The sequence below is a fragment of the Leucoraja erinacea genome, chromosome 29 (assembly GCF_028641065.1).
Source record: "Leucoraja erinacea ecotype New England chromosome 29, Leri_hhj_1, whole genome shotgun sequence".
Classification (NCBI taxonomy): domain Eukaryota; kingdom Metazoa; phylum Chordata; class Chondrichthyes; order Rajiformes; family Rajidae; genus Leucoraja; species Leucoraja erinaceus.
In genome coordinates this window covers 20469425-20495921 of record NC_073405.1, presented here as the reverse complement: position 1 = coordinate 20495921, position 26497 = coordinate 20469425, and the positions used below count along the sequence as shown (strand labels likewise).

Genomic DNA, 26497 nt, shown 5'->3' with positions numbered 1-26497 from the left:
TCACTACTCCATCTGCCACACTATTTACAGCTGTCTGCACCTTCTTTTACCATTGTCTAACTCAACGCATAAGAGCTTCTGTGCATCTTACTTCTCCATCAGTGGTTTATGTGTGGATGTTACTGGGGGCTCCCAGTGTTCATAACTGTCCCAGTCACAATATGCTCATTGCCATAAGGACAGCTTCGAGAGATGGAAGAAGCTTGAGTGTATATAGCAAGTGACAACGCACAATGCTTTGGCGGAGGATGGATCAGAATTTGGTGGTTGGGCTACACCAGGTCAAATGAGGATTCACCACCACCAGGCAATGAGGAAGGAGACTTCTTTATCTGCACCGTTGTCACCGACACGTTGAAACAAATTATTAATTTAGTATCTCCCTCTCACCGAGCAAGAGGACAGGAATTGGGCAACATAGGTCTTGGTTGAGATATCACAGAGGCCTTTCTTCCTCTTTCCCATCTTCCCCAGTTCTCCCATCAATGGTCCATACCCCACAACCCCTGATACACCAGGTATGTCCCATCCCCCACAAACTGCTTCCTACCACCAAAGTTTTTATCTCCCTCCAATCCTGGTATAGCTTCCCCTTTTGACACTACCTCATCACGTCTAGTCTATTCCCTCCCTCGCCCCCGCCTCAACTTATCTCTTGCCTCCTCTCCTGTCAACCCTTCCCTTAGTTGCCCCCACTCCCTATGCCATTCTCGCCTCGCCTCTCCCCTCCCCCTCTTTTCCTTCACCCTCGTGTTATCCCGTCCAAAGATCCTATAGCAGAGCTATAAGATATTTGATCCCGTCCTCGCCCAGTTCTTCCTTCCTTTGCTCCCCCCCCCGTCTCTTTCCTCCGTCGCCCTCCCCCCTTTCCTTTCCCCCTCCCATCTTACTTGCCCACCCTCTCCCCCTCTCCTACCCCCCTTCCCCTTCATTCGTTTTCTTCAGAAAGCCCCTCCCCCCCCCCCCCCCCCCTCTCTCTCTCTCTCTCTCTCTCTCGAAGTGCTCGCCCCACCACTTGTGCCAAAGATCTTATAGCGGAGTGGGATTACAACGTGTGAAGGAAGGAAGGGGCCGCTGATGTCAGCGCTGCCGCCACCGGAAGCAAAGCTCATAGATCGGAAGCGCGGCGGCTGGGTGCCCGCGGGCCGTGATGCTCCACGTCGACCGTTGGCCTCGACCAATGGGAGCGGCGGCCGGCGGGTAGAGTCCCGCCCCTGCGGCCCGGCGGCCTATGGGAGGCGGCGGCGCCCGTGATTGACGCGGCGCCATTTTCTGGGGGTATATGTTGGGAGGTCGGCTGGTGGAAGCCGCGGTTTTTCTTCCTGCGTTCTCTGCTCTGCAATGGACGGGTAAGGTGCGCTGCGCTGCTACACTCTACTCTACTCTACTCTACTCTGCTCCAAGGGCCGCCACCGGACTGGGCGCACCGGAGGGAAAGGAAAGGAAAGCGACAGAAAAACTCGTGCGGGGGGGGAGAGAGGGAGGGGGGTAGTTTCGTGTTCGCTGCCGTCCCCGTGAGACGCACACGCACACACGATGCCCGGGTTGCGGCACCTCGGTCCTCGACCCCCATCCCCTCCGGCTCGCCGCTTCCACGTCTCTAGAGTGTGTGGGAAACGGTGGAGAAGAGCGGGATGACCGCAGCCTTCGAGTCGCCATTCCCACCGCGCAAAATGGCGGCGGAGCTGGAGCCCGCGGCTCGGGAGGCGCCTGCCGAGCTGAATGGGGCGGGGAGCCCTTACCTATGGGCAGCGAGGGCCGGGCATGAACTGTGCGTGGCTGCGGTTCAAACGTGTAGCCAAGCGTTGTTAAACTTGTCCCCTTTTCCCACCGCCCAATGTTGCTCCCCGCCTTCCCTTTTCCTCCCCCCCCTCCCTCCCCCCCCCCTCCCCCCATCCCATCCCCCCCCCCCCTCCCTCCCTCGCTCCTGCTTTTTTTTTTTTGTTGGAAGTTTTGTCAGTACCATCTGAACAAAAGGAATCGTTATAAAAGTTAGTCTTTAAAATAACTCTTTCCCAGAGATGGAGTCACTTCACGTTTGAGTGGCATGTTGGGCGTGCAGCAAACTTTTTTTCCGATGTCTTGTATTGGGGAGTTGAGTACAAACAACTCCTTAATACCCCCACTGTCCCATGGGGGACAGGCTAGAATTGCAATCAAATGTAATAAGTGTCCGGCAGTAGGGGACATTTTTTTCTGAGCCAAGTGCAGGTTCTTGTTTTTGTTTCAATTTTTTTGGAATAAAACGTTGAGTAAAGGATAATTTAAAAAAGTTGATATAAACTCTTGAGATTGGGTGGAAGGAGAGCATTTTTTGCATGATACTTGATGGTCAGAAAAATAAAGTTGCACATGGATGCATTGGATGCAAAGTTCAATCATTTTAAACTGATTTGCAGTATTTTTACTGACCTAGGTGTTGTGGACTGATTGTTGTTTTTATTTCCTACAGCATTGTCCAAGATATAACAGTTGGTACAAAGGTAGGTTTTTTTTCACTCAACAGTTGTGATCCCACATGATCGCTTTGAGGCATATCTCTATAAATGTAGTTTATGCCATATCTCTTGCTTGCCCTCAGGTACTGAAGTCATGCAAGCTTTGAGAAATGCACATTGCATCGTGTTTTGTGGCTCGTTCATTTACACAAGCATCTAAATTATTTAATTCCTGGTGTATATTGAATTACAAACAATAACTATTATTGGACAGATGATGATGCTAGATTAACCACTTTGTTCAATGGTACATATCAGTTTTTTTTGTCAAGCTATTATATTCAATCTACCAAACTAATCTTGTACTTCATTAAAATTGGCAAGCTTAAAAGAAAAGAAGCAATTTCTGCAAATGCTGCATAGTTTGTTCTCTTCATGTCGGATTGCATAGCCTTTCTGATTAATGGGGGGGGGGGGAATTATCACCTAAAGCAGGATAGACAAGTGCAGCTGAAGTCCATTTTTGGGGTAATAGCACTTCCTTGGATTTTTTCCTACATTTTTCTTCCCCCTGGGGAAATCATGAAGATAGATTGCAAAGTTCTGAGAAATGAACTCCATTGGCCTCTCCATGTACTGACTGAGTACTTGCATTTTTACTTTCAGTTAAAGACTGCCAAGTGTTGGTTTGAAGATATTCTTTAGATTACATTAGATCAGATTCAGTACTTGCAGGGTCCCTACGTCCTGTGTGAATAGTCAAAGCAGCTCTTGCCTTTTGATATGTTTTTTTTGCTCATTATTTGGCTTTAAATTAACCTGATAATCTGTCCATTAAATTTCCAGATGGTAAGAATGCAGATTGTTTTTTCCTTTCTGGATTGGAATGCCTTGCTGCTCTTCCCGTGTTAATATCCTTTCCTCTGAAAATGCCACATTTATACTTGATTGATTTGATATTGTTTTGGGTTTCTTTGCTTGGAATAATCGGCCTTGTGATCCAGTTTCTCTTTGAGACTAGAATGGCCCGGAATATGTAGTCACGCAGTTCTCAGTAGTTTCCCATTAATATTGAATATTTTTGTATCAAATTACTGTAGAACACCGCTGAGGCAGGCAGCTCCTCTAGTTTCAGGCTCATTAGTGTAGTGCACTTCCATGAAGTCCCTGAAAAAGAATATCCAATAGGATATTCAATTAAAAATATTTGCTTGTGAAAACGAGCTATTTTTGAAAAGTACAGGCATTCGAATTGCCCTTGTACTGGTAATTGTAATGTGTGGTGAATCCCAAACAATTGTTTGTGCATTTTTGGATGAGTTTGATTATGAGCCCTGTAGTCATGTGTATTGACAAATGTCTTCCAGTTATAATCCACTGTTTGCAACTGATTCAATTCAACAGTCGTCTCTGTATTTTCTGATTTTTATCTTGGATTTCTAGAAACTGCTGATATATTTGTTTTTGGATTGGCGAATTGTGCAGACGCTTATTTGCACAGAATTTGGTGTGTAAGAAGGAACTGCGGATGCTGGTTTTCTCCAGCATTATGTGTCTATCACTGAGATGCTGCCTGACCTGAGTTAGTACAGCATTTTCTGTGTCTTGAAAAATTGGTGTGCTCCCATCCAGTGAGAAACTGGGGGAGTGTTCAAAGATTGAAATGTCAGTTGCACAGAAGGGCAGATACAAGGACAAATTGAAGGGTTGCCATAAGGGTTGAGCACTTTGATGCTGTTTGGCCCACATCCATTACTGTCAATCCTTGTTATTTTCCAAACCTGACCTGTATCCTTCCCATTTGCACATTTTTAAAATGCAAAATGCATACTTGAAAACATTGGTGTATAGTACCCTATCTCTGAAAACGTTATTCTATCTCCTCAATCTTTACACCAGTTGTTTTAAATCCATGCCACTGGATTTAAAAAAAATTGTCCTATTACTTAAGGGGTGCAGCCCAAGACAAACTATCCTCTGATTAAATAGGTTAGAACAATAGACAAACTATTGACCAACATCTACTACAGACTTACTGACTACCATAGCTATCTGGACTACACTTCTTCCCACCCAGCTTCCTGTAAAGACTATCCTCCTACTCCCAATTCTTCTGTCTACGCCAGGATGAGGTTTTCCTTGCTAGATGATCAGAGATGTCCTCATTCTTTAGGAAACGGGAATTTCCCTCTTCCATTATATATGAGGCTCTCACTAGGGTCTCCTCGATATTCTGCAGCTCCGCTCTTGCACCCGCTCCCGTTCGCAACAAGGACAGAGTCCCTCTTGTCCTCGCCTCCCGTTGCAACAGCCGTCACATACAGCATAAAATCCTCCTAACATTTTATCCATCTCCAACGGGATCCCACCATTGGCCACATCTTCCCATCTCCACCCCTTTCTATTTTCTGCAGAGACCGTTCCCTCTGCGACTCCCCGGTCAACTCGTCCCCACCCAAACAACCCATCCCAGGTACTTTTCCCTGCAACCTCAGGAGATGCAACACCTGTCCCTTTACCTCCCCCCTTAACTCCTTCCAAGGACCCCAACAGTCTTCAGGTGAGGCGGAGGTCCACTTGCACCTCCTCCAACCTCAGCTACTGTATCCGCTGTTCCAGGTGTTAACTTCTGTACATCGGTGAGACCAAGCGCAGACTCGGCGATCGTTCGCTGAACACCTCCGCTTAGGCCGCCTTAACCTATCTGATCTCCCGGTTGCTCAGCACTTTAACTCCCCCTTTCATTCCCAATCTGACCTTTCTGTCCTGGGCCTCCATTGGCCGAGTGACGCCCAGCGCAAATTGGAGGAACTTCACCTCGCATTTCGCTTGGGTAGCTTACACCCTAGCGGTATGAACATTGACTTTTCTAACTTCAAATAGCCTTTGCTTTCCCTCTCTCTCTCCATCCCCTCCCCTTCCCAACTCTCCCACCAGTCTTACTGTCTCCAACTACATTCTATCTCTATCCCGCCCACTCCCCTGACATCAGTCTGAAGACGGGTCTCGACCCGAAACGTCACCCATTCCTTCTCTCCAGAGATGCTGCCTGTCCCGCTGAGTTACTCCAGCATTTTGTGTCTACCTTCGATTTAAACCAGCATCAACAGTTCTTTCCTAGAACAATTCTCATAGCCGCAGTGCTCATTCTAGCTGTTTCACACCTGTAAGTCTTATTTCAGTCACAAACAAGGCAATTCATCTTGCCTTGTAGCATGATTTATTTCACACTTCCTTTCTCCATGATGATACTTCATTCTGAGGTAGCTAGTGTATGGATTGATAGATTGACACTTTGTCTAGAGTTACAAATTTGAATCTGGTTTAAATGATTTCAGTAAATTTACTCGGTTTTGATAATTTCCTTATTCTGACAGTTGTTACTGATTCTAATTTTTAGACCTTCATTGCCTATTCCTGTTCTCTGTAGACATTCAGTCATTTTGCCAGATGGTCTTTAAATTGATGAGCATGTCACACTCAATTCCAACTGGTTTTAATGTACTCCATTTATCTGTTTAATTGATCAGGTCACTGATCTTGTGGGTATGCAGTTATAAGCATTAACATTGCAACCATACTATAGATCAGTGACTGCTCGTGAAGCATTAGGAAACTGGTATTGGAAAAGTGCCTAAACGCATTGGCTACAGTGTTTGTTTTGACTTAACTCAAGTGATTTGATGTATTAAAGGGAGGCACAGAAGATGCATTTTTATCTGCAGTCTTTTCACAGATAGCAGTGCACTAATGCATGCATTATCTTTCTTCATTCTTATTAATCTAATACTTTTCATTAGAAATTAATTGGCAACCATATCAAAGACTGCAGTTTCTAGTATATTTTTAGTTTTGCTGAACAATCTGCCCTGTGGCATGAAATGGGTGCTATTGCACAGGAGCCATTTCCTCATTAGAACTGCTTGTTCAAACATGTAATGTGCGATGTTTTCTGGATCCCTGCAATTGGTTTGGTTCCCGATCTCATCTGGTACTTTGCCCATTTTGATATTATTGTTACTTAAATTTTAAATATGCACCTTAAACTAGTGATCCAGCTTCGGCAGAATTTTAGCATCACAAATATATTTTCAAATCACCAACATCTGTTTCCTGTTTCAGAATGACGCATGAACTACTGAAGTTTGAACTTTTTCCTGTTTTTCTGATCTCCATTGGGTTCTGCATATTAGTTTTTTAGTATTGATGAATTTTTTCTTCAGTCCCCAAGTGATATTTAGGTCTGTATTTGTAAGATATTGATATATTTTATATACTTGATCTAGCTCTCCTCCATGACCTTCTCCTTGGTGAATACCGATGTGAAGTACACATTTGATATCTTGCACACTTTCTAGTTCTAGGTATAAATTCCATCCTTTGCCTCAAATGGTTCTACTTTTTACCTTTCTATTGAATGTCTTTCACCATCCCAGGATTATGCAAATCTGCTATCCTTGTCTTTCTTCCTCACAAGATCATGTTGGGCATGAATTCTGAGTAGTGTGTGTCAGGTGTGGTGTGGACATATCAGGTGTGGACTTGCCCAATAACAGCTGCTCCCCCAATCTACTCTAACCATATAACCATATAACAATTACAGCACGGAAACAGGCCATCTCGACCCTTCTAGTCCGTGCCGAACACATAATCTCCCCTAGTCCCATATACCTGCGCTCAGACCATAACCCTCCATTCCCTTAACTCTCCCTGACTTCTGCCTAATACTGTCGTAGTATGTCTTCAGCCACCAGTTCTTAGCGCTTTTACACTTCAGTCCAGTCCTAGGCTTATCAATAATTATCTTAAAGCTAATGGAGTTATCACTGTTTCCAAATCTCCCCCCTTCTGAAACCCAAACAGTCTTTCCTGGTGAGGCAGAGGTTCACCTGCACCTCCTCCAACCTCATCTACTGGATCCACTGTTGTAGGTGTCACCTTCTCTACATCAGCGAGACCAAACGTAGGCTCGGCGTTCGCTTCACCCAACACTTCTGCTCAGTCCGTACTAACCAAACTGATCTCCCGATTGCCCAGCACTTCAACTCTCCCTTCCATTCTGAATCTGACCTTTCACCCACTGAGTTTCTCCTCCATTTTTTTGTCTCTTTTCCTTCTGAAACTGACCCGGCCAGGGTCATTTCCCAATACTAGGTGTCTTTAATAATGAAGGAAGGAACTGTAGATGCTGGTTTAATCCAAAGATCAGAGTCGGGGGAAAGGGAAACAAGAGATATAGACTGCTATGGAGAGATATAGGACAAATTAATGAAAGATATGCAAAGAAGTTATGACGGTCAATCACCTAGCCCACTGCCAGCAATGGACTTGATCATCGTTATGTTTTTGCATATCTTTGTTCTATATCTCTCTGAGTTACTGCAGCTTTTTGTGTCTATCTTTAATAGTAAGCTATGTGATTTTGTTCTTGGAACAGATACGATGCAAAAAAGGTTGGTGTTTGGATCTTTAAACGTCCAGACCGAAGATTGGTGAATGCATTTTGGGGGAATGAGTTGCATCCTGCATCCTGTTTATACAGCAAACTAATTCATGGCTATTTCCTTTGACATTTCTATCTCTGCTAAGAGTAGCCTTTACTGTTGACAGGAAATGGAATGCTAAAACAAAGCTCAGGAATGTCTGTTTTAAACTAACAGGATTTGATTTGTTGCACTGCCATTTCCAAATCACATGATCTCCCTCGGTTTTTTGCCTCCACCACAGTGAGGCGGTGCTTGGAGGATACACTGTGGTGGATGTTAATTTGTGTTTAGTGTTGTTTATTATTGTATGTATGACTAGGCACGAAATTTTGTTCAATAAAGGAATTCAATTCAATGGGCAGCAGATAGTTAAAGGTGTACAATGGCAATGTGTGCAATATACCATATGGAAGTAATGTATGATATTTTGCTAAGCGGATGATCTTAAGTTGTTTACTAATATACAGAGATTGTTAATGGGTTCATGGGTTTACTAGAATGTTGCCTGGGTTTCAACAACTAAGTTACAAAGAAAGGTTGAATAAGTTAGGACTCTGGAGCGCAGAAAGTTAAGGGGGGACTTGATAGAGGTCTTTAAAATGATGAGAGGGATAGACAGAGTTGATGCGGACAAGCTTTTCTCTTTGAGAATAGGGAAGATTCAAACAAGAGGACATGACTTCAGAATTAAGGGACAGAAGTTTAGGGGTAACACGAGGGGGAACTTCTTTACTCGGAGAGTGGTAGCGGTGTGGAATGAGCTTCCAGTGGAAGTGGTGGAGGCAGGTTCGATGGTATAATTTAAAAATAAATTGGATAGGCATATGGATGAGAATGGAATGGAGGGTTATGGTATGAGTGCAGGCAGGTGGGACTAAGGGAAAATAATTGTTCGGCACGGACTTGTAGGGCCGAGATGGCCTGTTTCCGTGCTGTAATTGTTATATGGTTATATGTTGTGCATGACTAAATCAACTAGCTTGCATGCCTGTCCAATATGAGCAATTATATTTTAACTGGGGCGTATTCATGTTGGTTTAGGGTGGAGATCCTTATTTATAGTGAGATTAATTTTGCTGAATGGCTGTTTCTGTAATTGGAAGCAAGATTTTTTTTTAGTTGATGTTTTGGTAAACATTCTGTTGCCACGACAACTTTCGTGCACTCTTTATATGTGGTATCCAGCTATCCAAGAGAACAATGTTCTGTAAGGCAGCTTTTAGTATTGTACTTCTGAAGCATAAGATTTATCTTCCTGTTGCTTGTTTGTGCTTTTTTGTGATTGGTTGAGATTTTAATCAAATTTTCCTCTGTGCCTTGGGGGGGGGGGGAATGGAATTTGTATGCAGTTATATTTTGGGCTTTTGGAGTTGTGGTTTGTAACAACCTTATTTGTGTAGTGGGAGCTGTGGTGTTATCGTGACCTTCCACCAGAAATTATTACTATCTTTTCTCGGTTTCTGCAACAAAGTGTGGATAAATTATTGATGACAAATTAAAATTCTTAACAATTTGGGGTTTGTTTCTCATGGGATCCTACCCCTCCCTTCTGCATCCTATGAAGTAATATTTTTATTGCATGTCATTACATGTTCAGGACAGTGAATACAATGCTGTTATGGCAAGAGAAATGTTTTGATGCCTTAATTGCAGGTCAACCCATTTGTCACTGTCTATTACCAAATCCCAGTTATTGAAACTGCCGCATTGAAATAGTGTTGCTATACTCCATTCGTGAGATGGATTTGAAATGGGCACCTGGTTTAATCTTGTTTTTGCATAAAGGTAAACTTAACACTTGGCCATCTAGTTAGGATTTTGCAGGTATTTTTTCTGATGTTATTCTTCTATCTTTTTCAAGTTTATAGGATAACGTTCTGCCCCGCCGGTTAAAGTTTGAAGTGTAAAAGGGGCATCAGAAGGTGGGTTGTTGTAGGCTTGCAGCTATGGGGCTAGAAAACCAAACTTGCCCCAACCCAGCTTCATCTGGAACCCCTCTGCACATCTGGTTCTCATTTCACAATGGCTAAGTCTACTCCTTTTGTTGACACTTTTCTATGGGGAAGTATCACTGATTCTGTTCACAATTCCAAATGTTTCAAAGTGAGCTAATATTTCAGCTGGCAGCTGGGATATGCATCTTCCCCCAGCTTCACCTAAGAATTAAGCAGTTAAAAGCCATGTACGGCATTGCTTAAGGCAATATTTTGTGTTTGGGCAATTTGAGAAATTAATAAAATGTTTATTCAGAGCTTTAATTCTTTGTTGTTTTTATGTGGCAGTGTTTTAGTATCTAGTTGCCATATCACTGTTTTCACTGAAATGTTGATAGTATTATGAGATGCTGTGCTTGCGTAGCTCAGCAGCCATGATATATATTGTTCTCGTGTCCATTCACCAAATACTGACCTTTCCATTAATTGGTGGCACATTGACAACATCTGTGATCCTGAGCTCTCGTGCTGTCTTTGTAGGGTTTGCAGGTCTCGCAACGACATCCAGACATTGGAGTAATTATTTATAGCTACATATGGCAGGATTCTGAAATTTTTGTTGGATCACTTAACTCTGTTTAGCACATACATTACACAGTCTTGTAGTGATTGGCATCTTAATTTCGCATGTCCAGTGCTGCACTTTAGTATTAATTGAAGCAGGGTTGCTGTCTCAATGAAGAGCCACTAATATGTGCAATTTCTATATGAAACAATACTGTGGAAAACATTTGACGTCCAGACACAAGATTGGTGAATGCATTTTGGGACAATACCCTGAACCTGAAAAGTTAACTCTGTGTTTACAAAACCCTGTGTTATTGATAAGATTTAAAAAAAAATCTTATTCTTCCTCTCTACAGCGGGGGTCTGACGAGCTTTTATCTGCTTGTGCTACTAACGGTCCCTACATCATGAGCAGCTCTTCTCCCCCTGGTGAATACAGTAAGTATCTCAACATTTTATGCACTATTAACCTGGTATATAGTTGGTTTTACATGACTAGTAATCGTAACTTGGAGAGCCCTAGTGCCATCACGTTGTGTTTAAACTTTTTCAGCCAATGGCAACGACAGCAAGAAGTTCAAAGGAGAGAATAGAATTTCGGGGATAATGCCTTCCAGAGTCATCCACATCCGCAAACTTCCCAACGACATAACTGAAGCAGAGGTCATCTCCCTGGGCCTGCCTTTTGGAAAAGTTACAAATCTTCTCATGTTAAAAGGCAAAAATCAGGTGTGTGGATTTGGTCTTATTTCCCAAAACAAAGGATTAATATCCTTTGCCTATTGTAATTCTAATCTGGACTACCCAGTGTTGAGTATTTTCCCCCCATCTTTATTAATGCAGATGTGAGCGAGCTAAATGCTAGAAAACCAGCTGTTGCAGTGTTCACTACAAAGTAGACATCTTTGCTAAATGTCTCACTAGTAGTAACCATATGGCCACAATTGACTCATTGACCTATATTCAAGGGTATACATCCTATCGAAAAGACAGACAGGTTGGCAGAGGGGGTGGGGTAGCTCTCTTGGTGAGGAATGAAATTTAGTCCCTTGCAAGAGGTGATGTGGAGTCAGTATGGGTAGAACTAAGGGCAAAAATACCCTAATGGGACATCTACAGGCCCCCAGTAGCCTTGATATAGGGTGCAAGTTGAATTGAGAGTTAAAATTGGCATGTCGGAAAGGTAATGATGCTACGGTTGTTATGGGAGATTTCAACATGCAGGTAGACTGGGGAAAATCAGGTTGGTACTGGACCCCAAGAAAGGGAATTTGTGGAGTACCTCCGTGTTGGATTCTTAGAACAGCTTGTACTGGAGCCTACCAGGGAGAAAGCAATTCTGGATTTAGTGTTGTGTAATGAATCAAATTTGATAAGGGAACTTGCTGTTAAGCCATTTGGAGGTAGTGACCGTAATGTGATAAGTTTTAAACGATAATTTGAGAGGGAGAAGGGTAAATCGGAGGTGTCAGTATTACAGTATGAGGGAGGAACTGGCCAAAGTTGACTGGAAAGATACCCTAGCAGGGATGACAGTGGGCCAACAATAGCAGGTATTTCTGGGAATAATACAGAAGGTGCAGGATCAGCTTATTCAAGAAAGATTCAATGGGGAGTGAGAGGCGACCGTGGCTGACAAGGGAAATCAGGGACAGTATAACAATAAAGGAGAAGAAGAACATAGCAAAGATGAGTCGGAAGCCAGAGGATTGGATAACGTTTAAAGAGCAACAGAAGATAACTAAAAAGGCAATACGGGGAGAAAAGATGAGGTGTGAAGGTAAGCTAGCCAAAAATATAAAGGAGGATAGTAAAAGCTACTTTAGGTATGTATGAGTTGAATTCCATTATGGCGGATAAAAGCATGGCAGTCTTGTTTTATCCAGTTTAGTCGGTGCTTATTTCTTTATCTGCAGAGTAGCTTCCAATTTAATTCTGTAAACCATACTTAAGAAATTGCTTTTTTGAATTTCAGTTGATTTATGTTTGCGTTTATAGGCTTTCATTGAAATGAATACTGAAGAAGCTGCCAACACAATGGTTAGCTACTATGGCACTGTCACTCCATACCTGAGGAGTCACCCTATCTACATCCAGTACTCTAACCACAAGGAATTGAAAACTGACAATTCTCCCAATCAGGCTGTGAGTACCGCATTAATGCTGTTTCTTGACTAACCAGCTTGCTTTGAGAGGCTACATCTGTTGACTGGTATGGTGTCATTTGGCACCTTTCATTGAGGCCAACAGTACAAATAAACTGGTCCTTTGGTCCATCAAGTCTGCGCTAACCATCAAATACCCATTTTGTACTAATATAAATTACTTGTATTCATTCTGTAGCTATCTTTGTCTTGATGATTTGAGTGTTTGTCCAGACAATTTTTAAATGTAGTGCCTGTCGCCATGACCTTCTCTGTGCATCCAGAGTATAAACATTTTGAGTTGAAACCAAGTTTTCCTTGGTTTCCCTCTAACCATCTTGCTCACCTTAAACCTTTTCTCTGGTTTTAAGCGTCTTATTCAGAGGAAATGGGACCAATACATGAATTCTGACCTTGAGCATCTATCTTGTGTAATGTTGTAATGAGGATTTAAAGCAATCTTTGTAGTAAGTTTATTTTTACACAGATATAAATACGTGGAAGCCACTGCCAGAGGACATGGTGGAATCGGGTAGAATTAATACATTTAAGAGGACTTTATTTAGTGCAAACAGATACGACGTGAAAGGATGTAATCCTATTGCAAGCAGATGGGTGTAGATGGGCAACAGATTGACTGTGGGGGCACACAGAATCAATTTCTGTATTGTACAATCGTGATTGTATAATTGAGATTTAACGTGAGATAGTCAAGTCAAGAGAGTTTTATTGTCATGTGTCCCAGATATGACAATGAAATTCTTGTTTGCTGCAGCACAACAGAATATTGTAGGCATAAATACAGAACAGTTCAGTGTGTCTATATACCATAGACCACATATATACACATAAATAAACCGATAAAGTGCAATAAAGTTCAGAGTTTGTTTGATGTTGTGTTTAATAGCCTGATGGCTTTGGGGAAGAAGCTGTTCCTGAACCTGGATGTTGCAGATTTCAGGCTCCTGTACCTTCTACCTGATGGCAGGGGAGAGGTGAGTGTGTGGCCAGGCTGGTGTGAGTCCTTGATGATGTTGGCAGCCTTTTTGAGGCAGCGACTGAGAAAGATCCCTTCGATGGTTGGGGAGATCAGACCGGTGATGGCCTGGGCAGTGTTTAAACCTTTTGCAGCCTTTTCCACTCCTGGACGCTCAAGTTGCCGAACCAAGCCACGATGCGACCAGTCTGCATGCTCTCTACTGTACATACCGACTCTCCATAATCTTCTTCCGGATGTAGAGCCGCTGATGTGCTTTCTTTATAATTGCATCGGTGTGCTGGGACCAAGAAAGATCTTCGGAAATATGCACGCCCAGGAATTTTAAGTTCTTGACCCTTTTCCCCCATCGACCTGTTGATATAAACGGGATTGTGTGTCCCTATCCTACCCCTTAGCCAGTTATTTCAAGATTTCCTGTTTTATTTTATTTTTTCAGAGAGCACAAGCAGCTCTTCAGGCAGTAAATGCAGTGCAGAATGCAAACATGGCCATTGCTGGAACAGGTGTCCCAGATACTGCAGTCAATCTTGCTGGCCAGAGCCCTGTTCTTCGAATCATTGTGGAAAATCTCTTCTATCCAGTTACTCTTGATGTTTTGCACCAGGTGAGTCTAATTTGGCAGTTAATGCTAGAACATTGAAATGACTTGGGGGTGGGGCTGAGAAGTGACTGGTATTATGGGTGAAGGTGTGGTGGTCCAATTTATTTGGGGCTGCTGTGGAATTTGGGCTATTTGTATAAAATGAGCTGTCGTAATCTAAAAATATTTATTTTCGGAATCATTAATGTTAGGGGAAACCTCCTACTTCCTTATCACTTGTGTAAGAAATTCGACGTATTTGATGTGAATGCTCTTAAGCACCTTGAGGTTCTGAGTTCTTCAAGTTTAAATTGAGTACGGTTGAATGAAATTGTCAAACTGGCATTTCTACAATGAAAATAAATTTATAGTTGAAGTGTGTGTCCACTTTTCCAAGCATTATCTGATATCCTATTTGATAGCAGATACTGCTGTCATATTCCATTTATCGGCTTCATATTCAGCATAAATAGTTGATATGGATGGTTTAGAGTATCAGTAATGAGATTTTAAAGAAGCATTAATTTGATCTAAGATTTCCTGTATGCATTGTAGTTTATCGGTAAGAGCCTTGTGTGCCAAGCGTAGTGAGTTTAAAAGGTCATTGTGGTTCATTGTGCGTTGACATGTTTGATTTTCATGCAGTACAGTAATTTAGTAACTCATCGGTCGGTGTAAATTGTACATTAATTTTTTTTTTTACACTATTCTGCTTTTGCTTGGTTGCAGATTTTTTCCAAGTTTGGCACGGTGTTGAAGATCATTACTTTCACAAAGAATAACCAATTCCAGGCCTTGCTCCAATATGCTGATGGCTCCTGTGCACAACATGCTAAACTGGTATGTTGAAGAAGTGTATTCTAATGATCAAGGGGACCAAGTTCATAACCTGATTAGTGCATTTTTCATCATTCTGAATATTCATTCACTGTACCCAGTGAGAAAATGCTGGAAATAGTCATTTGGTTAGACAGTGCCTGTGAAGGGAGAAAGGAAATGCTTCATGTATAGACACAAGAAGCTGGAGTTATTTGGAGTAACTTAGTTATTTGGAGTAACATTTGGAGTAACAGGCAGCATCTCTGGAGCGAAGGAATGGGTGACGTTTCAGGTCGAGGCCCTTCACCCTATCACAAAGAAAAGGCACTAAATGATGAAGCCAGCTGTACTGTTTTACCTTTAGTCACCTAACTCCAAAATTTAAACTTTGTCTTTGGTGTTGTAACCCACCCAGACAAAGCTCGGTCCACTTCAATTTGCTCTGAATGATTTAAATTTATACAGGTAATTATTATGTGTAAGGAATTAATATATCTATAACTTGTGTATCTATCTCTTCTGTTAGGCCTTGGATGGACAGAACATCTATAATGCCTGCTGCACTCTGCGCATTGACTTCTCTAAGCTGACTAGCCTTAATGTTAAGTACAATAATGACAAAAGCAGAGACTACACGCGTCCTGACTTGCCATCTGGTGACAGCCAGCCAACCTTAGACCAAACCATGGCCGCTTTTGGTAAGGAAGTCTCCCTACTAGGTAAATACACTGGAGTTTTAAGTGTGTGCGCATGTGTGTGTGCGCGGTTTCCTTGGTAACATTTACACACTTATGATCCATAATCGGTTCTTGGGAATTTTGATGCAATCTTATTGGTGGCGAGTGTAGTGCAAGCATAGTTTAGCATTTTAGCAATTTGATCTTCAACTTCACTTGAAATTCTATCCGAGAGGTGTAATTTTGTGGTTACTTTGAATTTTGTGGGGTAGAGCGACAGTTATAATTTTGGTAGGAAGGACATTGTAGTAGCTTGCTTAATGGTAGTATGTGGTTTGAAGCTCGAGAACTTGCTGATAAATGTGGATCCTGTTGAACTATTTATAATAGCTTTCCCTAGAGTTGAACATCAAGTGGTTTTTGGTAACATTTGTAACTAATCAATTAGCGGGAAATTCTTCACGATCTGACATTGAGCTACCTTTCTGAGATTGGCAAAGTTTTACTTTGCAGTTGGCTGTTGTGAGCACATGATGACTTGAGGTTAGAAGGGATTTAACTGCCTGATATTGTGCATCTGTAGGGCATAATCTAGCTTCATGGGTGCTAAAATATATGGTTGTTGTCTCAAGTTCTGTCATGAAATCATTACTAATGTTTTACTAGTTTATTTCATTTTTACAGGTGCATGTTTTCCTAGTTTATAATTTGCATTGTATATTAAATTTTAGTGCAGTCATATGCTAAAATGTTGTTAAAGGCATGTGGATTTTAGGTGTGGCTGTTTTTCATTAAAATATAACGAAATTGTAATTTGGGTACAGGACCAAGCTGCAGAATTCTGATGAGTTTAATTTTTCTTGTATTTAAACTCTCGATAGACCCCCTCATTGGAACTCTCATGTTAATTGTGCAGTTGTGTGTAGGAATACTTGACTTTTCACACGGGCTCTGGAAAATAAGCAGCTTTCAACTAAAATTATTTGATAGAATCCCTTAGTATTCTTGAAGCATGTTAAACAGGAGTTAAAAGAAAGGGTTGGTTTGTGAAAAGTAATTTGTGTCTCAGAGTGCTTATGCAGGCCTGCTTTCTTACCAGGTGCACCAGGTATCATCTCCTCGCCTTATGGAGGTGGAACTGGTTTTCCTCCTGGTATTGCCTTCCAGCAAGCCGGTGAGTTGTGTGGGAATTTTATCTCCAAGCTTACTGCATGCCAACTTTTTTATTTGGATCTGAATGACCAGGAAGGCTTGGAACAAAACTAGGAGTGGCCAATTCCACTCTTTATGGATCTCCTCTGCTCTTCAATGTCTGCTATTTCAATTTCGATCTTCCCATATTTTAATTCTAGAATTATTTGATAAATACAGTATTCTTCGCATTCTATTTAGATTTAATTTGCTATGACAAACTTCTTGGCCCTCTTGCACACCACACATCTTTATATTTTCAGACGCATTCATCGAGAATCCCTTTTTATTCCATAATTAAGCCCCAGGTTTGTTTCCTTACCCCAGCATAATTATTCTCTTTAACACGCTTTTTGGTTTTACTCCGTACTTTTTCTTACACTCGATTCATTTTCCATTTCTCCTTTAAATAGCAGCTTGTTCTGGTTTAAAAATAATCTTTACCCCACTTAAAAAGTATCTTTATTACTTTTATTCTTGATTTTTTTTTTTGGTGAAAAATCTTTTATATATTTGTGGAAAAGAACAGTCTAACTGTGATCAGCAATGGCTCATCTTCCTTTTACCCAGTTGCATTCCCTGAAACTACTTCCAGAATTATTATACGTTAGACAAAAATGCTGGAGGAACTCAGCGGGCGAGGCAGCATCTATGGAGAGAAGGAATAGGCAATGAAAGGAAGAGGCGGAGACAGTAGGCTTGAGGCGAGCGGGGGAGAGGAAGGATTATTTTCCTTGTTGCCCCCCCCTATTTTCTAGGCATGCTGCAAATTGAGTAAAGTTCTCATGCGTACTCTTTATGAATGCTGCGCTCTGCATTTTTATGCTGTCCATCAAATATCTACAGTAATGTTGCAGGCATGAGATTTTTCTGCGGATTTTGAAATGTGGCAAAAAAAAAAAAATCTCCGCTATAAAGGTCTTTCGCCACTGCACCGATGGTTGAGTGCGTGGAAATCCACAGAATAGATTGTAGCCGAAAGCGTGTACGCGGATGCTGGCCAACCGTCTTTGCATGCGCATCTCTACGGCTACCGCTCAGCTCTGCACATGTAGAACAGCGGTTTTCCTGTCCCCTAGGCCTACCGTACCGGGGTTGGGGTGGGGACACAGAGTTACTTATGTACATTTGTAACAGAAATGCGTTCAAGAATCTTTATGTCATAGACACCACAATGTTCTTTTTTACCTGATTCAACCAGGTAAAATGTGTTATTGTATGGTATAATTAAAAAAAAATGGCAGTATAAATTAAGGGGAAAACCGGAAAGGAAATTGTGCCATTTCAAGGTATAATTATTTTAAAAATCCCTGTGTAAAGGATACTTCTCTCTAATTAGAGTAAACAAGCAAGGAACAGGTATGCTACGTGTAGGTGTAATATAAAATATTTTCAATATAACGAGGGTAAACAAGCAAGCAGTTGGTGTCATTTGAAGGTATGATTATCACAAATTTTCTGTGCAAATTAATAGGTAACCAGCAAGTAAAATGTTATTTTAAGGTGCAATAATAAAAATACAGTGTAAATTAAGGATAAACAGGCAAGAAAATTGTGTAATTTCAAGATACAATTATCAAAAGTTTGGAACCGTACCAGGGTGGAGCCCCATCTCTTTTCCTCTTTTTTCAGTTTTACCCCTGTCTCATGCCTGGTTTTTCTAGCACTTGGGCAAGTGAGTACCTGGAGTACATGCTACTGTCACTCAATGCTGGAAGTATTCCCCTCCTATTAAACCTCCCTCTTATTTGTTCTTTGTGGGTTCATTGCAATAATACCACATGTTCCTTTCTCTTGAACTGATTTTGATTGTCCTGGCCTGTCATGCTGCGATTGTGGTTTTTATTTCTGTTACCAAATAAGTCTCTTCCTCTTTGTCCTTCATCCCCCTAAAAACCTTGTATCCAAAAAAGTAAAGCTCCAGTGGTGGAGTGTTACCACACTCCCATTGGCCTTGCAATCCACCCACGTTGGATGATATGAGGAGCTAAATCTGGCCTACAAAATACATGTTCATATTTAAATTTGCACTGGCCTTTTTGTATATTATTCACTTTACATCTTTTTTTTAAAAGAAGAAATGTAATAGCCTTGATTTCTTTATTCCAATAATTTGAAGTTACTTGTGCAAACATCTACATTTTCTCCAATCATTATATGCTGTGACTTTCTTATTACCTCCTTTTTCTATGGTACTCTGTACTTGGAAACATTTTTATTCTTTGGTATTTTCAACAGCTTAATTTTGGACTAATTAGAAAAGTTAGTTTGAATGAGGAGAAAATTGTGGATCGCTGTTTGGGTTCCAGGTTGGCATGGCATTTAAAGCAAGGTGTGGGATAACTGGATGCAGTGAGTGGTGTTATCTTCTGTCCTTTTGGGTGTCTTCTTTACCTCATTTTCATATCTAGGACCTGGCAAATCATCTCTTTGCATGACAAGGTTTGTGTGACAAGGTTTTACTTCTCTGTTTCCTTTTGCAGCAGGCAGGATTGCATGGTCAAACGAGTTTGTGCAGTGTATTTTCTGGCATTGCATTACATGGGTTTTGGTGGTCTCGGTTGTGCATGTAACTGAAGCGTAATCAATTTTAAGTACATTTTATGCAATAACAAGTTTCTCGTTTAATAGGTTTCTCTGTCCCAGGGGTCCATGGAGCCCTGGCTCCACTTGGCATGCAGTCAGCAGCTGCAGCAGCAGCAGCAAGTCGCATGGGGATTCCAGGCTTCGCCTCTGCAGCCAATGCTGTCCTGCTGGTCAGCAACCTGAATCCTGAGGTTAGTGCCATGTGAACTATTTTTGCCTGCTTACATTAAACTGTCTTAGATTTTTTAACTTGGTGAAACTAGACCTTGTTCTCTAGATTATGACAAAGAATTGAAAGTTTTCAAAGATGTGTGTAACTTTAGCTCTCTTTTAAATTAAATTGTTGAGACCTTCCTCATTGTTTATCGTTTTGCCCAAATTTGCCCTCGTGCTCAGTTTTACCTTCAATTTAATCTCCATATGGATTTTTGTAAGGAAATGTGCTTTGTGTAGTCACCACCTCTGTCCCTTTCTCCTTCCACTCTGTCCAAATGCATTGCCTCATCGGACCCATTGCTAATTTGCTTTTCAGTAGAAATGTTTGTTTAGCTTTTTCAATGATTTGTAGACTTGCACAGGGCATCTTTAGCTTCCATTGTTTTTTTGGTTTGCAGGAACAATTGCCCCCTCTTGTCCAGTTGGGAAACGTGGTTAATCTCCCAACTCGTTACTGTAATGTGGTCCTGGAGTCTTGTCATGATCTCCCATGTAAGATGGCTGGTCCTCAGCTAGGCATTCTGGAGTGACTTTGCATGATGTAATCTAACTTTCAGTGTTTTTGATTTCAGAAGAAGCTATAGGAATGTAACAGACTAAAACAAAGCTATGGTTTGAGTTCTTTGTGTATTTTTTAAATGAACAAAGTTGAATCTAATCTCTGCACGTTTTGTCTTAATGTAACTTTCCACCAATTTAACTTGTTTGTTTCTGTCTAGTGCTTCCTGGGCACCCCCACATTTAGTGAATAAGGACTTCCTCTGATCTGGTACTGATGTTGTGCTGAGATCGTACTATACATGAGCATTTACATTATATGCTAGTAAAATAAAACAGACTATGGAGTGCCCTTCTGTCTGCAATTGTTTTCCATTTGCTAAATTTTCGGATAGAAAGTGTCTCGGACCTTTCATTGAACAGCAAGCTGTTTATTGCTAAGCCCATCATCAGAGTTAAGCCCCTTGCCCAGACTTGATAGCTATCTAAGATTGAATAGCTGACATTCAAAAATAGTAGTTTTAAAAATCAATGGTGTTAAATTTTACTTTTTAATTCTTAGAAAACTGCGGCATTAATTTAAATGATGGGGGGAATCTGTATTGCTACGTACTGATTCCAGGAGCTGATTCCTATCTAAATTCAATGGACATTTGGTGCTCTGAATGGGTGGCATGTGTAGACTAATATCAGAGTTAGCAGAGGTTTCTGACTTCTATCCTTGTTCGATCCAAGTTTCAATCAGAACTGCTGGCATTCATCATGAAGATTTGGTCTGTATGGATTTTGTTCTTAACAAGTGCCATCACTGTTGACCAATAATGATGATTTTCTTTTTGTTATCTTAGTGAATTTTCTGCATTGTCTCCAATGCAATTTTGTCCATCCTATAGTGCAGCAACCAGAACTGCATATGGTACACCAACTCGGTCTAACCATGTTCAGTATTGGTATACAATTCCCCCTCTCTTGTATTCTGCATTGCTGCTAACTAAATTGGGTGTCCAATATGCTTGCTTCTCTTTGTCTTCCTGTGCTGTTGCTTTAGGGTTACTTGATCACGTACATCAATAGTTACTGTGATGCTGCCATTCATTAGAAATATCCGAGCCTAGTTAGTCCTCCCCAAAACCGTGCACTGTTTGGGATTAAATTTATCTTCCACTGCCCCCAACCGATAATTACTTTTGGGTAAATATTGTTCAGTCTCGAATGCTCTCCTGTTCCTTTGTCCTTAATCTTGCATGTCTATCCCATCCACTAACCAGCTTGAAGTTTTCATTTCTATTTTGCAAAGTCTTTGTTTTCTGGACTCGGTTTCTGACAGCAGATGTTCGAGGCTGTTGGATTGCCCTGAGCTGTCCTTTAGCCAGCCTACACTTTTTGCATTAAGCCTCACCTCGTTCATTTGAGACTAAGTGGGTATAAATTGCCTTTTTCTAAAATGCAACAAATTAGTTTTGGTGCTGAGCTTTGGGGCTTGTTCTTCAGCCTGGGAATGGCTTGGTAATTTGAGTTCATTTAATACATCAGAGCAACTTCGCTTGCTTTTTCTTGGAGTTTATGGATAATAGTAAATGGTTAATCCTAAATTATTGGGACGGTTCAAAAAATTCTATGTTGTTTGGTTCTGTTGATGCTGGCAGCTTCTACAAGTATGTAATCAGAATCTGTACCACTGAGGAACCAGCCATTTGACCCACTGAGGCCAATACAGGCTCTTTGAAAACAAATCCAGTCAGTGGCTATCTTTTCACTTTAGTGCGGGATCAACAGACTGTCCATGATATTTACATTGAATTACAGCTCTCCCAATAAATTTACCTCTAACCTATGTTTAAAGAGGACCGACTAATTTGAATACACTTGAAAGTACCTGTGGGTTTTTGTACTCGAGTCACTTGGCAACATGCAAAGAGTCTTTAAAGTAATTTCAAAGTTCTGCAAATGTTTACTATGCTTGGGGAAGCATAATGGGAATGCTCCTAATTTTAGGGGTATTAAAAAGTAGGGGGCATTAATAGATCGGATGAACTATTTTAATGGGTCTTGTTTAAATTTGACCCCAGAAATGGTGTATGTTGGGTCATGTAAGAATAATGGATCATAACATCTGTAAAATTGATACCGTACAATACAAAACTGCCTTTCAACTGAATGCAGTGTTTTGTTGGTAAGACAGCAGTACCATGACCTAGAAATTCTGCTGCTCAGTTATAAATATGGTAGAGGTTCAATACCCTATAGCTGTAAATGTTATCATTTTACAACTACTGCATTTGAGGAATAAAATAGTCTATTTAATCTTATTTAGTTTTTTTTCCTTTAGCATGCGTTTTTCTTAGGTGAAGTGATACAGCTTTTAATTTTATAAAATAATGAAAAATAATTCATTGATCAACCAGATGGAACACTAAATTTCTCATGTGTACTGACCTGTTTTATGCTACTTTTTTTCTTTCCTTCCCTTCCCCATCCCATTCTCCCTCCCTTTCTCCCTCCCCACCCCTGTTACGGATTCCTTTGTGAACTGACTGCACGGTCCCCATGCTTCCTGTGCTTCAACAATACTCTTCGGACCAACCTGCCCCTCAATTAACCATCTTGAACCATGAACCAATTCACCATTCTGTGGGAACCACCCTTCGTTGTGGATGATTCGTTCCATCTTCGTTCTCCTTCGATTCCTTTCCTCTTCCTGTCTTCCGCTGCCTTGCTCTGCTGTCCTTCTAAAGAGAGTTACGCCCCAATGCCTCTTTATTCTTTTCGGTATGTTATTGTTAGCACTTTATTATCTGTTTTATTATTTCTTGTTTAAAACCTTTATATTTGAAGATTGCAGTTTGCTATTTCAATGCATAATTTCAATTGAGCTATAATTTTGATGGTTTGATTCTTTGATTTGCATACAATGCTCAGTAATGCATGTTTGGGTGCTTTGCATGCCTTTGTAATCATAACTTGTAGATGAACTCAAATTTCTGTGGCATTAATAAATTAGTTTGACACTAAATTTCATTCTTCTGAGTGCTACAGTTTTCATAGCAATACAAGTCTGAATTTTGATAACTGGGAGAAAATAAATGATTTGACGTTTTGGTTGAATGTGTTGGATCTCAATTAATGGAAAAAATGAATGGCAGTGCTAACTTGCCTTGTCTTTGGTTAAGGAGTGTATGGTGATGTGCAACGTGTGAAGATACTCTTCAACAAGAAAGAAAATGCCTTGGTTCAAATGTTTGACTGTACTCAAGCACAACTGGGTAAGTCTCCAATCAAATTGGTCTCCAAGGAAGTTCTAGCACTTAATCCTTGAGCTAAAAGGTATTTTAAATAGTTATCCTATCCATTCCTGGGGTGAAAATTGAATCACCAGAGCAGGGTATCCAGAGATATGGATCAGATGCAGGCAGGATTAACTTGGCGTCATGTTTGGTACAGGCATTGCGGGCTGAAGGGCCTGATGCTGTGCTGTACTCTTCTATTCAACAAAGATCTGAATCCTATTTTGCTCTAATTTTATATTTTCCCCTTGTTTATAAAATACATGATTAGCATGCATTAATGGTATGTTAGCATTCATAGCAAAAGGATTTGAGTATAGGAGCAGGGAGGTTCTACTGCAGTTGTACAGGGTCTTGGTGAGACAACACCTGGAGTATTGCGTACAGTTTTGGTCTCCTAATCTGAGGAAAGACGTTCTTGCCATAGAGGGAGTACAGAGAAGGTTCACCAGACCGATTCCTGGGATGGCAGGGCTTTCATATGAGGAAAGACTGGATAGACTTGGCTTGTACACGTTGGAATTCAGAAGACTGAGGGGGGATCTTATAGAAACTTACAAAATTCTTAAGCGTTTGGACAGGCTAGATGCAGGAAGATTATTCCCGATGTTGGGGAAGTCCAGAACTAGGGGGTCACAGTTTAAGGATAAGAGGGAAGACTTTTAGGACCGAGATGAGGAAATCATTTTTTACACAGAGAGTGGTGAATCTGTGGAATTCTCTGCAACAGAAGGTAGTTGAGGCCTGTTCATTGGCTATATTTAAGAGGGAGTTAGATGTGGCCCTTGTGGCTAAAGGGATCAGGGGGTATGGAGAGAAGGCAGGGATGGGATACTGAGTTGGATGATCAGCCATGATCATATCAAATGGCGGTGCAATCTCGAAGGGCCGAATGGCCTACTCCTGCACCTATGTTCTATGTTTCTATTAAGCCACAATTCCCTCTGGTTTGCTTCTACATTTATTTTGAGCAAGAGACTCTTCAAGAGACTGCTACAAAGTAGTCCTGCTTTAAACCTATAGTTCCACAACACAAATTGGATATAATATAATTGATGAATTAGGAGAACACTATTTGCATTATGCTGGTCTATTTGGTTATAATATAATTTATAATTATTGTTCCCTGCAATATTCAGACACCATTGTCTCTTAAGAACACAGCTGCTTTCACTGCAGGAGATGGTTTAAATTGATTCAATATTGCTTCTATTGATAGCTGTGTAGTGGTACAAATGACGTTTTAGTATTTTTGCCCTACAATATATAAAAACTAAACGCAACCATTAAAAGGAACTTTAAAAAAAAAATCCTGCAAACGGGTGGGGGAGAATGTGATTGAGTCTGAAACTCTCGCCCCATACCACCTTTCCTGGTGGACACTTGGTTTCATAACACAATTATCTTTAACCCGGGGTTTCCTAGGAATGCAACTATCTTGTTGTAGCAGAACTACCCAGACGGAAAAAAAGTAGGAAGTAATCCGGTCCCTTGTGCCTACTATGCCAGTAAGATCATGAGACTTGAAACAGAACAGATCTCTCTGGTCTTCAACCTGGTGTAACATGACCTGCTAAGTTTCCATCTATAGTTTTGTTTAAATTTCCTTTTGTAATACTGGCTTTCTATTTGTATGCACCTTCTTGGGCAAATGCACAATACATCCCAGGCACTGGGTCTTGTAAATCACTACTTCAGCTGGAGACAAAGGAGTCCGTGTCTTCTTTCTGCACGCTTGTTCAAGAACACTCTTTCCTCCTCACCCCCTTTTAAAAACTGAAGATGACCTGTTTATTTTCATTGTTTCTTCCTGATTTTCTTCAAAGACCCCAGCAATGTTTCTACTAATGTCAGGCTACCTCGTTGCAATTCTGTTTTCTCTCCCTTTGTTTGGTCCATTCTAACTCTGATATGTTGATGCCAACTGTGTCTCAAGTTGACTTCAATTGATTGGTCTTTTCCCTAGCTATGAGCCATTTAAATGGTCAGAGGCTTCACGGGAAGGCGATGCGTGTGACCATGTCCAAGCACCAGACAGTACAGCTTCCCCGTGAGGGCCAGGAGGACCAGGGATTGACCAAGGACTACAGCAGCTCACCACTGCATCGTTTTAAGAAACCTGGATCAAAGAATTTCCAAAACATCTTTCCTCCTTCTGCCACCCTTCATCTCTCCAATATTCCGTAAGTGTGGTTGTTTTGCAAGTTTGGTATTGCATTTTGTTTGGAGGTGAAACTTTGGGTCTGGTCAGTTATTTGAAATATTCTGTTGCCACGCATTTTATTAGTTTTAAAGGGAAAACAATCGATATCGGAATGTTTTTCCTAAGTTGTGTTCCTTGAATCAGCTTAGCAGTGCAAAGTCTCCTCTTCGCAAGCACCTTACAAAATCACAGATGGGAGAAATTGGTACGTTGTTCATGCTGGTTTTATGTAAGAGTCCAGCTAGCCCATTCCCCTATCCTCTCCCTACAAACTGAATTTTTTTTTGAATCTGATAATTGAATCTTAAATGATCAATTATTGTTGGCGAATCTGTTACACCTCATAGATTTTGTGTCTGAGATTCCTGCTCTTGCCTTCACAATTTTCTTTGCAACTTGTAACGTGTTACATGGAATGACAACTTGTGCACCAACAGCTTCCCTGCTGTAATACCTGTGAAATGTTAGCTGACATTACCTTCACAGATGCATTGTCGGGAGAAGTCATCTTTGAAAAGAGACCCAGTAACTGTTTGCAGTGCATGTCTTCTTGGGCAATAAAGCCTAAAGTATGGCCGCTATTGCTGTTGCACTTTGATTTCTGTCTGCATTTAACAATTGATGAGGCTTATTTGCTGGAGTTTTTGGTGTCCAACTTTTGCAGGGCTTTTTGGACACCTGGTTTGAAACAGTGTTTGGGCATGGCTGGTAATACAGGTTGACTGACTGCTCTTATCTTTGACTAACAGCGGGATTCTCATTGTCTGTTTCTTTCCAGACCTTCAGTTACTGAAGAGGATCTCAAGATGCTCTTCTCCACAACGACAGGCATGGTCAAGGCATTCAAGTTCTTCCAGTGAGTTGCATTTAAAAA

At 41.1% G+C, this 26497-nt stretch overlaps 1 protein-coding gene across 3 annotated transcripts in view; it reads left to right on the top strand.

Annotated features, from left to right (window-relative positions):
- Positions 1 to 1220: 1220 nt before the first annotated feature.
- Positions 1221 to 26497, top strand: part of LOC129711293 (polypyrimidine tract-binding protein 1-like) — a 28421-nt gene continuing 3144 nt past the window's right edge. Inside the window, exons 1-14 of one of the 3 annotated variants that reach the window (XM_055658840.1) lie at positions 1221 to 1349; positions 2453 to 2483; positions 10782 to 10863; positions 10979 to 11154; positions 12424 to 12570; positions 14006 to 14173; positions 14879 to 14989; positions 15495 to 15687; positions 16745 to 16819; positions 19468 to 19613; positions 22872 to 22905; positions 23307 to 23399; positions 25387 to 25603; positions 26402 to 26479. In XM_055658840.1, the coding sequence (XP_055514815.1) occupies positions 1342 to 1349; positions 2453 to 2483; positions 10782 to 10863; positions 10979 to 11154; positions 12424 to 12570; positions 14006 to 14173; positions 14879 to 14989; positions 15495 to 15687; positions 16745 to 16819; positions 19468 to 19613; positions 22872 to 22905; positions 23307 to 23399; positions 25387 to 25603; positions 26402 to 26479 (1559 nt within the window). In that variant the 5' untranslated portion in view covers positions 1221 to 1341. The remainder of the gene's footprint in view (positions 1350 to 2452; positions 2484 to 10781; positions 10864 to 10978; positions 11155 to 12423; positions 12571 to 14005; positions 14174 to 14878; positions 14990 to 15494; positions 15688 to 16744; positions 16820 to 19467; positions 19614 to 22871; positions 22906 to 23306; positions 23400 to 25386; positions 25604 to 26401; positions 26480 to 26497) is intronic. The other 2 variants (XM_055658842.1, XM_055658841.1) reach the window with 2 other exon arrangements.